At 50.8% G+C, this 14,886-nt stretch overlaps 2 protein-coding genes across 3 annotated transcripts; both read right to left on the minus strand.

Annotated features, from left to right (window-relative positions):
- Positions 1–477: 477 nt before the first annotated feature.
- On the minus strand, positions 478–7,519 carry LOC133103691 (cytochrome c oxidase subunit 6A2, mitochondrial). 2 transcript variants are annotated; one of them, XM_061209195.1, is made up of 4 exons: positions 3,378–3,393; positions 975–1,147; positions 690–826; positions 478–601 (listed from the first exon to the last, which is right to left on the minus strand). In XM_061209195.1, the coding sequence occupies exons 2-4, from the start codon at positions 1,045–1,047 to the stop codon at positions 518–520; spliced, it is 294 nt and encodes a 97-aa protein (XP_061065178.1). In that variant the 5' UTR covers positions 1,048–1,147; positions 3,378–3,393; the 3' UTR covers positions 478–517. The 2 variants fall into 2 exon arrangements, with proteins under 2 accessions (XP_061065178.1, XP_061065179.1); XM_061209196.1 differs by lacking the exons at positions 975–1,147; positions 3,378–3,393 and adding an exon at positions 7,281–7,519.
- A 3,989-nt stretch (positions 7,520–11,508) lies between these two features.
- On the minus strand, positions 11,509–14,612 carry LOC133103576 (zinc finger protein 501-like). Its single transcript, XM_061209015.1, has one exon. It carries the CDS (start codon positions 14,542–14,544, stop codon positions 13,141–13,143), a length of 1,404 nt encoding a protein of 467 aa, XP_061064998.1. The 5' UTR covers positions 14,545–14,612; the 3' UTR covers positions 11,509–13,140.
- Positions 14,613–14,886: the final 274 nt, after the last annotated feature.

A 14,886-nucleotide genomic window follows, 5' to 3' on the forward strand; every position in this document is an offset into this window, starting at 1 on the left:
CATGAAGATCTACACAGAGGGCTGTAGATCCTGTGTTTGAAATCACAATTGTCTCTAGACAGCGGGAAATCACAGAGGCCCTGAATGTGTGTCAGGAAAAGATGGTACCTCAGGATCTGCAGCCCTGAGTCTCCACTGGGCCTCTGACGAGCTGCCTGAATTTAAGTCATTTAATCTCTGAGAATCTCAAATTCCTCCTCTGGAGAAGGTGGAACCAAACTTAGACCTTGCTCCCAGAGTTACCGTGAGAAGTCAGTGTATGTTAAAGCCCTTTACAGCCTAGAGCCCTAATTATTAACAGGTGAGAGGGGAGGGGCCATCTCCTACCTGTCCATCGAGGCTGTTCCCTCGAGTCCCTCCCAAGTCAAGGTCTCCGGAAGAGCACGTGAAGCGCCCACTGCACTTCGCGCACGAGCCCAGCTCTAGCCATCGACGCCCCGCCCCGCGGTCCCCACGGAGCCCGCGGCCACACACAGCTTCCACACTTTTATTGTGTCTGGGGGCATCGGCCAAGGCCTCAAGGTTTTTCGTAGCCCGTGGGCAGAGGGTTGACCCGGGGATTGTGGAAAAGAGTGTGGTTGCCGTCTCCCCAGGAGAAGGGCTGTGGAGAGAGGGAGGGGGAGCGAGGCGTCAGCCTGGGGGTCCTCCGCACCCCCTCGCTCGCCCGCCCGCACGCACGGCCAGTGTACCTTGGTGCGGATCCGGAGGTGATGGTAGGGGATGAACTCTGGGCGCTCGTGGTGGCCCGAGTGGAGCCAGGAGTTGAGGGTGCAGAGGGCCACGCTCGGGAGCGCCAGCGCGAAGGTCAGGAGGCGCCAGGTGCGGGCTGCAGCGGGGAAAGGCAGGGGTGAGAGAGAGATGGACTGCGCGGGAGTGGGCGGCGTCGCCAGGACCCTGGAAGGTCCTAGAGGCAGGAGTGGGGGACAGATGGACAAGGTCAGGAAGCCACAGGGTCAGGGCCTGGCTGCACTCACCTCCTGTCCCTCCGTGGTCTCCCTTGGCCGCACTGGCCAAGCCCCGACCCAAGGACCTCAGAGGCAAAGCCATGTCGGTGAGAGAAGCTGGGGACAACGGCACCGTCCTTTCCTTCTCCTTCACTGAGGCCTCGGTTCCCCTCCCCTCTGTTCCCGCCAATCACCTGTTGAGTCTGTAACGTGGGTGGCTATTTTTAGGGAGTTTCTATATTTAAAACGAGGCCTGACTGTCTGGAGGTCTTTCTCTCCAGATAGCTGCTGTACGGTGCCTCTTATTTTGGTAAGGGGACATTTAAAATACAATATGCCATTCTTTTTATAGTTGTGGGGAACTATTTTGTTCAATACTCTATTCCCAGTGGCTGGCACACAGTAGGCCTTTAATAAATCTTTGTAGAATGAATTGTGTCCTTCTGAATCTCAGGTTTTTTTCAGGTGTAAACTGTATAATAATTTGTACCTTAAATGATCTTTATGAAGTTTAGGTAAAGCAACAGAGGATTGTGCCAGCCCAGAGTCTGGCACGCAACAGGAGCTCAGTATATGTATTAGTCACAGTTCTTTGCAAAGAGCAGAACTCCCTTTAACTAGCTTTAAAAAGATACGCAATTGTGAATCTTAGGTAGCTCGCAGTATCTCTGGTACCGCCAGAAACAAACCATCCTGTGGGCCAGCTGGGCAGACAGTTCACACTGCTGGACACTGAGTGCCAAAATCTTCATCAACGCTGCCATGGAAAGTGTCACCAAAATTGAATCAATAGTCAATCTAAGAAAGACATAGGGACTTCCCTGGTGGTCCAGTGGGTAAGACTCCCCCCTCCCAATGCAGAGGGCCCGGGTTCGACCCCTGGTCGGGGAACTAGATCCCGCATGCATGCTGCCACTAAGAGCCCGCATGGCACAACTAAGACCCAGAGCAGCCTAAATAAATTAATTAATAGATTAATTAATTAATTTTAAAAAAAAGAAATGGAAAATTTTATTGGAGGCAACCTGAGGGTTATAACTGGGGAGACAGTCTTTCAGAAAGCTCTGAGGATTGTTCCACCTGTTAGAGGTCGAGATACAGTTATGTAAGTTTTTGAGACAAAGGGTTATACATCAATGTAACATACTGACAGTTTACATACTCCAACAAGGCATGTAGTGGGCTATTGTGACCCCTTACAGGATTGAGAAAGGAATGTTATCTCCAAGGAATTACCTTGCTGGCACCAGGAGGAAATTGCTTTTTTGGGGGGGTGGAGGGGAGCGAGTAGGCGTTCCTGTGTCTTCTAAGGGTATCTAGTTAATGTATAAGGCAGATACACAATGCACACTAAAGGGGAGGGGGTAGTGGCTCAAACGGGCAGAGAATTTTATGCTTAAAGATTTCCTTGTCCCGCCTTAAAAATTTTATCTCATCAAAAGCTAGATTCTTCCACCCTCATCCCCTCTTGAAAACGGATTCTTCATGAAACTTGCATCCTTCAGTTGCTCTCTTCTCGATCAAAGAATCATGTGGGCACCAACTGGCAACACTTAGGTCATTACCTGTGCCATAGCTTCGAGAAAGGCTGGGAAATATAGCTCTGGCTTCTGCCTTCAGGAGGTAGGAATTGTTATCTTGGAGAAAATGTAGGACGAGTATTCCAAAGATGCTGGACAGCCACAAACTTGACAAGTGTCTACTGCTAAGTATGTTATTTCAGTCTGAAAAATCAGACTACTTGGAGGAAAAAGAAGAAAGCACATGCAGGGCTGTGTGAACCCCAGAGGCTCTAGAAAACTGCAAGACAGGGCAGGGCTGACGTCTGCCTTGTCCGTGGTTCTGTCCTCAGCACCAGCACAGAACCTGGCATGAAGTGGGTGTTCTAAAAAGGTGTATTAATGAATGTTTGGACCGTGTTACTTTGGATAACGCTATAGAAACACCTTTTCAGAACTACAGTCCAACGGGATGCCCCCAGCTTTGATCAAGAGCTGATGTACCTGATATGAATTTAATATATAAAAGAAAAATAAGTTTTATGTATTGATACCTAATCTAAATATATGAAAGAAAAATAAGGAAGGTATATTTTCAAGAAGGGGCTCCATACCTGTTCCTCCTGATGGGTCTAAACTGGTTCTACTTGTCTTTTTTCAGCTTTTTGTTTTGTTTTGTTTTTAGTAACTTTGTTGAACAGTTAAATGTTATATAGTGTTGCTAAATTATTCCCACGCCCTCACTGAGCTGTAACAGAATTCTTCCTACAGTTGCTTTTTCCCAGTTGTATTTTGGAATTGCTGCTGAGAAGATGGGCCCTTACTCCAGTTAAAGTTACTTGGCTTCTTTGTCCATACACAGTCCCCTCAAGCCCCCTCCCTACTGAATGATTATGGCTCTTGGAGAAAACAAAAATGAAGAGGGTATTTTTACCTGAAAAGGTTCTAGGCGCCCCTCTCTCCACTCAGTTTCGCTGGTCATCACCAAACAATTCCTTGGGGATTCCCATCCCTTAGCCTCAGCTTGGAAGTTCCCACTAAGAGCTGGTACTTGGTCAATGGCCCGAGGGTTGCTAGCATCCTCTGCTGCTGTTGCCCTCTTGTGGCGCACCTGCCCAAGTACACCTCCTGCTGAAAATCCGATGAGCCCATATTGATAAATGTATACACTGGCATCACCACCAACACAATCAAGATGGAGAACATTTCCATCACCCCTCAAAGTTCCTTTCATGCCCCTGTGCAGTCAGCCACTCCCTCTCCCACCCAGCCCCAGATAATCACTGATATCTGCTTTCTGGCCCTATAAATTAGTTTTGCCTATTGTAAATTTTCATCTAAATGTAATTGCATATTATGTATTCTTTTGTGTCTGGCTTCTCTGGTCTGACATCATTTTGAGATTCAAAAGGAACAACTTCTCCTCTCTCCTGTCCCTCAAATCTCACAATTTACAGAAGGATTTAGGGAGGTAGTAGGCAAAGGTATGTTACTGAAATCCTTATGTTCTTGGTATGGACAAGCATAATATTAAGTGATGTCTCAACATCAGTGATTAATAAATTAGTTCCCTTGTGTTTTATAAAAATTATTTAAAAATTATTTGTTGGTCTTCCCAACAATGTGCTATTAGCATAAAAAAAATGTGGAGTTCGATGAGAATTCAAACAGCATAGAAGTGGCTCAGAGCATCACCCATCCCGTTTCCAGGCTTGCTACCTAAGTGCTTTTTTTTTTTTTAACTTATTATTCTTATCTTTTCATGTGTACATGTGTTCTCTTTTTTTATTGTTCTAATTTTGGGCTGTGAGGCTTGTGGGATCATTAATTCCCCAACCAGGGATTGAACGGGGGACCTCGGCAGTGAGAGCACGGAGTCCTAACCACGGGACCGCCAGGGAATTCCCCTAGCCAAGTCCTTGACTCCGCTTTTGCCCCTAGCTCTGCACCTCCAACTCAAGTCTCTTCAGGCACCACATCCTTTTGGTTCTACTTCAGAAAGATTTCTCAACTCCATCCTCTCCTCTCTGTTGCCAGTTCTACTGCCTTAAGTGCAAATCCTTGTCATCATTTGCCTGGATTATTGCAAAAGACCCCTTATCAGCCTCCCCTGCTTCCAGTTCCTGCATTCTGGTTTATCATCCATATAATCCACCAATGACAGTTCTCCCTTAAACCCCAGACTCCAGCATTAAATCCGATGTCACTCCCCTGCTTCAAAGCACCTGTGCCTAAACGCCACCCACAACATGGCCTGCAGAAGAGAGTTCAAATGCTTCAGCACGGACAGCAGAGCTTCTCAGCCTGGCTTTGCCCCACCTCTGCAGCTTTACTCGCCGTGGCCTTTCACACCTCTGTGCTTTTGTACTTATTTTACTTCCAACTGCCCAGAATGCCCTTCCCCCTTTCCTGTCGCCTAAACTTGTCCTTACTTATCATGTGAGCCCCAGCTCCATTGAAAGCTTTCCCAAACTCTCCTATCACACTTGGTGTGGTGACTGCTGCAGTGGCATTGAGAACCATCACGAACGTCTGGTCACATGTCTGACTCCCCAGTAGACTGAGCTCCGCGAGAGCAGAGGCTCTGGCCTAGTGCCTGATACAGTAGGCGCTCAGTAAATGGTAACTGAATCAAGGAACCACTTCCGGCTGCTCCGGTTTATGCTAAGACTCAGATTCTTTTATCTTTTTTGTCCTCCCAAGATACAATGTGGACACACTTGGAAAGTTAACCAAAGGGACCATGAAAGTGACCACACCCAATCTAAGTCTTCCCAGTCAATGAGATCATGGTTATTTCTATAGCAATAACAGAGAAAAGCAACTAAAAACAATGCTGTTTACTTGGGTCCAGTGCATTTCATCTATGCATCTGTACTAATGAGATTATCTGTTCTAAGAATTTCTGCACGTTGATTAAACCTCACGACAACTAACCAAGAGTGGGACTATCACCCCATTTTACAGATGAATAAACTGAGGCACCGAAAGGTCTTAACCTTGCCAATGGTCATCCATACGATAAGTGGCAGAACCTGGACCCAAACGGTCTGGCTCAAGAGAGCTTCCTGCTAATTTCTCTGCTATAATGCCTATCTCAGTAGGACAATTTTGAAAAAGAAACTACCTTTCCTCCATAATCCCACCACTTCTAAGAATAATATCTTCATGTTTGCATGTTTCTTCAGGCTTTGCCAACATGCCTACATATTCTGACTACTCTATAGTCATAGTTTAGCTACTGAACAAGAGAAAACTACTCCAAGCAAAAGATGAGTCTAATTTTGCTTTCCAAAAAGAATTTGTGCATCCTTTTTTTACTTGTGAACATTTTCTGGCTCATTCATATTCTTTCATAAGGATATTTTAATGGTTACATACAATTTTTATTTAAAATCCCACATTTTATTCATTTCTTTTATTATTGGAATGTCATTACTACAGAAAATGCTGTCATGAGCATCTTCAGGCCACGCACAGAGCTTATTTTTTTTGAATCTCTTGTGTAGGAATCATCCTCAGGAGTGCAGCTGATGCCCTGTGTAAGAAAGGGCCTTTGGCCTTCATAAAGTAGACGCTCTTCTGAAAGTCTGAATGGCCGCAGTTCAATTTGCTAGTGTCTGAGACTGAGCCAAGCCTGATGACTGTGGCCCATTCATGGTCTTGGGGGCCCTAGGAAAAACACAGCAGTTCTGGCAATGCTCTCTGAGTCAGCTGGGACACAGTCAGTGCAGTCAGCCCTTGTGACAATTGAAAGTGCCACAGGTTGCCAAAAACTTCGATCTTGTTAGCCACCATAATCCATCACTCTCTCTGTGACTATCATAGCTCTCCCCTCCTACATTCCCTGTCTAGCCTGGGCTTTCCTTACCTCTTCCTGAGATTATTGTGTTTCCTACTTGGCCTTTCTTCCAACTGCCTTACATAAGGCTGTCAGATACATTTCTTACTGTAGGGCAGAGCTTCCTTTTTCCACAGCCTGGGACACATAGAAAATGTTAACAATGATTTGTGCAGCACACTGGGATAAAGGGTTGAGGCTGCTTCCAGCTGGAGGTGCCTGGCCTAGTGCTTCTGGCCATCCCAGGCCCCACCCGTCTGTCCTAGGGGTTAAAACAGTGGTCTCAACCCTGGCTGCACACTAGAATTAGCCAGAAGTTTTACAAAATTCTTTTGCCTAGGCTGTACCCCAGAGTAATAACAATAATGTACAGCCAAGGTTGAGCACCTTTGAACTAAAGGGGTATCTCAAGTTATCCTCAGTAACCTCCACAGGTTACTCCTTCTTTCACTACAGTGTTTCCCTTCTGAGCAATGGGTCCAGGGTATCAATAGACTAAGATCGAGTCCTGAACTTGGGTGTGTGCAGCTCTCAGTAGCTGGACTCAGTGTCACATGATGATAAAATTTAACTACACCAAACCGCCTAAGCCTAAATGATTGTGTCCGGGCTGGGGGTACACAGTGGCCTAGTGGAAAGCTGAGAAAGCTGGACCTGACGGAAAGCGGGTGCGCGGGGTGGGATAGGGTGGTGAAGGCAGAACGCAGCGGACACCTTGGGAACAGTAGTAGAGGCCCGGATTTTAAGGCGGGAGGGGCTGTGGTTGCTTAAGGGAGTTAATGGAATAACTGGACTCCAGGAAGAATATGGAGGGTGGAAAGCTGAAAAGGGCAGTGGAGGTGCTCGTCCCGCCCCTTCTACCCCGATAACACCCGTGTGCTTTAGGGGCTCATGGGGCGCCGCATCAAAGGGGCTCGGCGGAGGCATGTGTTCAGAAACGCCCCCTGCTCTAGGTGGAGGCGGCGGGCCCGGCTGCTGCCCATCGCCATCTCTTACCCACTGAGACCCCGCACCTGCGTGTCTCCTGCATGACACACCCGGAGTGCAGCCGAGACGGGGCCGGTCGCCCCCACTCTCCGGAGAGGGCCAGACCCCAGCTCCGGGAAGGCCATCCGCGGCGTGGCAGAGGGCCCAATCCCGAAAAGGCTGACCCCCGAGGGAAGGCGGAAAGAAGCCGGCAGCGGCGGCGCCTGGCTCCGCTGCGAGGGAGGCCGCCAAGCCACCACGGCTGGCAGCCTCCGCGGCGCCTTCTGGGAAATGTAGTCCCCGCAAGGGGCCGAGACCCGGATGCGGAGGGTCCCGGGCATCCTTACTCAACCTCCGGCACGGGGCGCTCCTTCCCCCGCCCCCCTGCTTGCTTCTCCTCCCAAAAACCCGCCCCACCGGTCCCCAGGCCTTCCCAAGATGGGCCGAACCGGTCAGAGCAGTGAGCACACCATAAAGAGCCACCGCGGAACCACATCCCAGTCCCTAACTAGAATATGAGAGGAAGTAGCAGGCTGGGGCGCCCGGGCGAGCGAGCCCTGGTGGAGGTGACCTGGCCTAACGTGGTGTGGTGGCACCTAAAACCTCTCGCTTAAGGAAAGACCGAGAGTGAGGAGCTGGCCTCTGGCAGAGAATTTAAGGGAACGCCCCCAAACTCAGTAATCAAGAGAAGCGACCTTGTAACGCGATATTTCAAAAAATCAAAATGAATGCAAAAAATTCATGGTGAACAAAATATCAAAATATCGAAGATTTAAATAAAGACAGGCATCAACCCTGTATTTTCTCCACCCTGCCTCACTCACCTCACCCTAATCATGGCCCTGGTTCCAATAAAACTTTATTTACAAAAGCAGGTGGCTGGCACAGGTGGTAGCTTTCTGATTTAAAAGTATATATAGGGGGACTTCCCTGGTGGTCCAGTGGTAAAGAATCCGCCTTGCAATGCAGGGGACAAGGGTTCGATCCCTGGTCAGGGAACTAAGATCCCGCATGCCGCGGGTCAACTAAGCTCACGTGCCTCAACTAGAGCCCGGGTGCGGCAACTACCGAGCCCATGCGCTCTGGAACCTGCGCGACACAACTAGAGAAGACCTGCGCACCGCAACTAGAGAGAAGCCCGCGCACCATAAGGAAAGATCCCGCATGCCTCCACAAAGATCCCACGTGCCACAACTAAGACCCAACGCAGCCAAAAATAAATAAAATTAAATAAATAAATAATAAATAAACCTTTAAAAAAATATATATATATATACGCATAGATGTATCATTTATCTTGATTGCGAGTATTTTCATGCTCCCTTAAATTTTGCACTAGAGGCTGGTGCCTCGCTCATCTAACCCTAGTGCCCCTCTGCCAAGTCCCCTCAGCTTTGGGAGCCACATATCTGCCCTGGCACCCAGAAGTGGACTACATCTGGAAAGGACCCTGATTTTGGTCTAAGTTCAGCCACCAGCTGCCTGAGTGACCTTGGGCCAGTCAGGTTCCACCTCGCCCTCTGTTGACCCCCAGAGCTGTGTCTTCCCAGAAGGGGCACCTTTTTCTTCACGTGGTGTCATATAAGCTAGAGGAGACTTGGATCATAGCTGCAAACTGGGGATTAGGAAGCTGCTTCATTGCCTCTAACCTGCTTCTTGACACCCACAAGGCTGAAGATTAGACACTGCAACACTGCAACAGAAAACCCCCATGCCTCCTCTACCTTACTGGTCATCAGAAAATAGCAGCAAGAAAGTGGCGCATTTCATTCACACCTTCTAAATCTCATGCAAGGACATTGGAATAACCTAATATGCAAGGGAAGCTAAGAAATGTAGTGTTTAGTTTTCCAACAACTTCAGTCCAGAGAGCCTCTTTAGAAGGAAGTGAGAATAGATTCTGGGAGTCAAATGACATCCCAAACTATGGGAAAGCCAAGTTTCAATGCAGGTATAAACCCATGCTGGCAAACATGCACCCTACACGTAGCAGAATCATAAACGCTTTGAGGGAAATCTCTGCGAGGGGCCTTGAAAACCATCTCATCCTATCTGCTTATTTTACAGCTGAAGAAACTGAGGCCCAGAGAAAGGAAGTGATTGGGGAGTGGGGTTGGACAAAGAGTGGTATGAAGGCTCTGGCATGGGTGAGCTGGAAGAAGAACCTGCAGAAAACTTCTTGGTGCCCAAAGAGTTTCTAAATTTACAAAGATTGTACTGAGGTTTGAATGCATTGAGCCTAATTCAGATCCAGGAGGACGCTGGCCATTAAGAGATGTAAGCATTTTTCCAGGTCATGAAAAACAAAGAAATTGTCCTAAAATACTAAAGAATTCTTCTAGATTAAGAGAGACTAAAGAACCATGAAAACTAAATGCAGTATGCGCATCTAGTTAGGATTATATCCTGGACCATAATTTTTTTTCTTATGCTATAAAGGCTATTAGTGGAATAATTGGTGAAACTGTAATAAAGTCTGTTCATTAGATGACAGTACTGGATCATTGATAATTTCCTTGTTTTTAGCAAATCCACATTAAAGTATTTAGGAATAAAGAGAGAGAGAGAGAGATAAGCATTTTGAACTGGGAGGAAATAAGAACAGAAAAAGAAAGAACAGAAAGAGATCCTGAATCCCACGGAAGAGAAGCTGCCAATCACCCAGGCAGTGTGATCAGACCTTCCTCAAGGACCTGCCCCACGTGGGATGCTGGGGACTCAACAGGGACAATGCAGAGTCCCTGTCCTCCTGGAATATGTCTAGGGAAGGGAGGGAGGGAGGGACTTTGGCTTGGGGCAGGGGGGGTGCTGTTCTGGCATCCGCAGTGCACCTCTCAAAGCACCTGCCAGCCACTGTTGAGCTTCTGGGTGGGTGGGACTCCAGCTGCCAGCCCGTGGCCACACCCACTGCCCAGCACCAGCCTCTGTACCGCCCACCAGGCTCAGAGGAGGAACCAGGCTCCCAGGACTGGGTGAGATCAGACAGAACTGGATGGAGTCCAAGCTCATGTCCAGAAGCCAGGGCCAGCCCAGGGGAGACAGTATTACTGACTCCCCCTCCCTCCGAGCCCACCCGGGCCTTAGCGTTTATAGAGCACCTCCACACCTGCTTGCTTCCCAAAATAGCCCTGCGAGGGGTGTCTGCCAGGGACTGTCTCTCTGAGGCTCACAGGGCCCAATACTCGGCCCTCTGACCAAGGCACACAGGGGTTTGCCTGGCCTTGCTGAACCCGTAAGCTCTGCCCCTACTCCCTGGCACATACGGAAAGGAGCTTCAATAATAGAGGGTGGTATCTGGGGTCGGGGAAGCAGGGAATTCAGGGAAGGAGGTCCGGTCTGTCACCTGGGCTGGGGGCTGGGGAGGAAAATGGCTGGTGGGGGGCAGGAAGGGGTGAGGGAAAAGAGAAACTGCCTCCACTGCATGGGTCTTTCTCACCCATGAGAGTGTAGGGTGGGGATGGTCACCCGCAAACGCCTTTCTGTAGCTGTTAGGCAAGTAATTCAAATGAAACTCGCTGAGTCAGGGACACACCAGGGAGCGGTGGGGACTGTCCATGTCCGGGGCAGCCACTACTCAGCCCTGTCAACACGTTGCTGGATTTTCTGATCCTCTCCCCTCTCTCCTCCCCAAAAACACCAAACTAGAAATCTAGATTGTGATGTGAAATCTCCCGATTTAAATGTTGGCTCATGGGACTTCCCTGGCGGTCCGGTGGTTAAGACTCCGCACTTTCACTGCTGAGGGCATGGGTTCGATCCCTGATCGGGGAACTGAGATCCCACAAGCCGCCGGCAAAAAAAAAAAAAAAAAAGGTGGCTCAATAGTGTAAACACACACACACACACAGTGAAGGCCAAAGCAAACATGTCCGCTGTCTCTGGCCTAAGCACTGGCCACATGCTTGGAGAGTGAGGCTGCCTCTTTCCCAGCTCAGGGCACAGTGAATGCCGGATAAACCCCTGTTGGATTAAGCCCATCCTTCCTGTTTCCAAGGACTGGCCTGCCTCCCTGCTCTGGGCAGGACCTGTCTCTACAATTGAGAGGAGATGGGGCACAGGGCTATTTACCTTAATGTGAGAAATCAGCTTCCAGTTGACTGAAAGGGATTTTGCAAACAAATCTTCCTCCCATGCCCACCTCTGCCATGTACCTAACGTCCATCTGCAGTTACAGTTTTGCAGAGAACGCAATCCAGCTTTGAGGAAGCTGAGGCCCCAAGGTCACTAGTAAGAGTATAAACAGGACCTGATCGTAACAACTATTTATTGAATGCCTACTACGGATGCACCTGGCTCAGGCCTCCAACTCAGTCACTGGCTTGTGCTATTTTGAGATGCCACTGATGGGGAATATGCCAGAACCCATCTGTTCATCACAGATCCAGCTTGAGGAGACAAGTGGCATCCATTAGATGTCACCTTCATGAAGCCTCTTAGACTTACTCCAGGTGATGCCCTTTCTCCAGTGCCAGCATCGAGCCTGAGTCCATCTCCTTCACGACACCAAACTACTCCAGGACTGGGGCTGTCCCACTCATTTCTGTAACCTTTGGGAGAAGCTAGGAAGCGCGCTGGCGTGATGTCTGTGGGCCGACACCACCGGTGACAGGGTGACAGACTTGAGGAGGAGCAGGGAACTGAGGACTGCCGAGTCCTTTCCTTGATGAGTCCTTTCATCACCCCTGTTTTACAGATGAAGCGACTGAAGCTCAGAAGAGGCAGACCTGTCCAAGGTCACGCAGTCACAAAGAGCGAAGCCTGGACACTCTGTGCTAGAAGCTGAGAGAGGAGTTACCTCACATCCCTCCCTTTCGGCCCCTCTTCCCTGTGGATACGGTTCTAGATGCACCAAGCCTGATGAGAGACAAGATTTGGGGACAGGGCACCAGATGCATGAGGCTCATGGTCCCATGGGGTGGGCATTAGGCCTCCCCCAACCTCATAAGGGCTACATTCTGTGCCTCTCCCAGGAACACAGTCAGCTACGGGGAGGAGAGCAGGGCCTCACAGCTTAGACTCTGCTCTGGGCACACATCGTGCAGTGCTTCGGGAAGCCTCCCTCTGGCTCCCATACACTTTAAGTTTTACCAATAGAAACACATTTGTTTACGGAGGCAGCCCGCCCCAGCGCTCTGGCAAAATGACCATGTCCAGTCCCCAGTGTCCGGGCACAAGTGAATCTTCACATTTTCTCCTCTGTTGAGGGATCAGAGAAAAAGCCTGGGGAACCTGCGAGGGAAGAGGCTAAAGAAGAGGAAGGGGCAGACGACCAACCTCGGTCCTTCTGCCCTTGCCTAGAAATGTCACCGGGCACCCCCCAAACTCAACAGACAGGCCTCCCGGTCCTTTGCTTTGGCCCTGGGCCTCACCAGCTTCACCCTGTAAAGACAGCTCTCTTTCAAAGGGGTCATACACCCCAGAGCTCACCTAATGGTCCCAAATTCAAACTCTCTGATCTTTGTGCTAGAACACAGCCTTCTTTATGGTCCCCTCTGAAGGTGAGGATCTCCCCGACCACCTCTTCCCCTACTGTGTTCCTCACGGGGGCTTGCCTGGCGTTGAGCCCCATTCCTCTGGGCTGAGGTAACTGTCGCTCTTGGTGTGATTAGCCCCATCACTCCCTAGGCCTGTGAAGGGACACACCTAGGCTGCCAAAGGTGTTCTGCATCTTAAAGCAGCTGGGCCAGCTCTTGCCATCCCCAAACTCTCCCTCCAGCTGGAATCCCATCTCTAGGGCCTCAGAGAACAGGCCTAAGCCCACTTTTCTGTTCCAATTCCTCTAGCCTGGGGTTCCCTGATTCAGCCCACCAATCAGCAGCCCTAGAGGAGCAGAAGTGAGGTTTGCTGAGAAATGCTGGTCCCCTCAGGCTCCTTGAGGACTGGACCAAAGTCAGAGCTGAAGTCTGGGCTGCAACTTAAGCCAGGGATACTGGCAGGGGCTGCGCCCCTGGAGCGTCCGCTGGTGCTGGCCCAGGTTGGAGCTGCGGGCGAAGGCCTTGCCACACTGCAGGCAGATGTAGGGCTTCTCACCGCTGTGCGCCACCTGGTGGATGAGCAGGTGGGAGCTCCGGCGGAAGCTCTTGCCACACTCGCCGCAAGCGTAAGGCTTCTGGCCCGTGTGAGTGTGCCAATGGTGCCGCAGCAGATGTGAACTGTCTCCAAAACTCTTGCTGCAGCTGGGGCACTTATAGGGCTTCTCGCCTGTGTGCGAGCGTTGGTGTTTAAGGAGCTTGGCGCTGTGGAAGAAGGATTTGCCACATTCTGGGCAGGCATAGGGTCGTTCACCCATGTGAACGCGCTGGTGCTCGGTGAACTGGGTGCGCTCACTGAAACCACGACCACACTCAGGACACTTGAAGGGCCGCTCTCCACTGTGAGTGCGCTGGTGCCGTAGGCAGTCCGAGCTGTTGGTGAAGTTCTCGCCACGCTCACAGCAACTGTAGGGCGTCTCCCCAGTGTGCGATCGCTGGTGCTTGAGCAGAGAAGAGCTGCGCCCAAAGCTGTCACCACACCAGGCACAGCGGCAGGGCTTCTGGCCCGTGTGTGAGCGCTGGTGCTGCGCCAGGTTGGAGCTCAGGCTGAAGCGCTTGCCGCAGTCCCCGCAGCGGTAGGGCTTCTCGCCCGTGTGCGTGCGCTGGTGCTGGGTCAGGTTGGCGCTAACGCTGAAAGTCTTACCACACTCAGCGCAGGTGTAAGGCTTCTCACCCATGTGCACCCGCTGGTGTTTAACCAGGTCCGAGCTGCGGCCAAAAGCCTCCCCGCACTCCAGACATTTGTGGGGCCGGAGGCCTGAGTGGGAGCGACGGTGTTGGATGAGGTTGGAGCTCAGGCTGAAGCAACGGCCACACTCAGGACAAAGGTACGGTTTCTCTCCAGTGTGTACCCGGTGGTGCTTAACCAGATCTGAGCCACGTCGGAAGCTTTTGCTACACTCCGGGCAGCAGTAGGGCTTGTCGCCCCCATGGCTGCTTTGGTGGTGAATGAGGTCAGGGAGGTAGGCTGCGGACAGTCCACACTCCTGGCACTCGAAGGCTCTGGAGACTGCAGGATAGTTGGTCTTGGCAGGGGTTTCTTCCTCCCCAGGGCCAGAGACTGACCTACGTAGGTACTGCAGGCCCATCATCATTTCCCGGGCGGCCGGCTGCCCCGGCCACACCAGGAAGGGCCGCTTGGGTGGAACAACTCTGCAATCGAAGGCGGACCTCGGGACTCCCTGGGATCCTGACGACCGGTTCCACAGCTGCTCGGCCCCGTCGGAGTCCTCCCTTGCCGTTTCTGGAGCCACCGACTCCATAGCGGTAAGAACGTATCGTTTCCTAGATACCAACCACTGAGCTCACAAGCACAACCACAGCTGGAGACACTCGGGACCCAGGGATTCAGCACCGGAAACGGAAATGTCCACCAGCCCGTGCAGTTCTAGGAAGTGGCAGCGAACGGTCTCGGTAGGTTTAACCCTCTCATTCACCTGGCGGAGCAAGTGCTCCCATCTGCAGCCGCTGTCAGGAACTTGATACTTTCCGCTTGTCTCGGGGTTCTCAGTCCGTCAGCGCGGACTTCGGTGCCCCGGCCACCAATGGGGGGCGGCGGAGCGAGCCTGAAGGAAAAGGCTGTTGCTGCCAAGGACACGCTGGGG

The sequence above is a fragment of the Eubalaena glacialis genome, chromosome 13 (assembly GCF_028564815.1).
Source record: "Eubalaena glacialis isolate mEubGla1 chromosome 13, mEubGla1.1.hap2.+ XY, whole genome shotgun sequence".
NCBI classification, from domain to species: Eukaryota; Metazoa; Chordata; class Mammalia; order Artiodactyla; family Balaenidae; genus Eubalaena; species Eubalaena glacialis.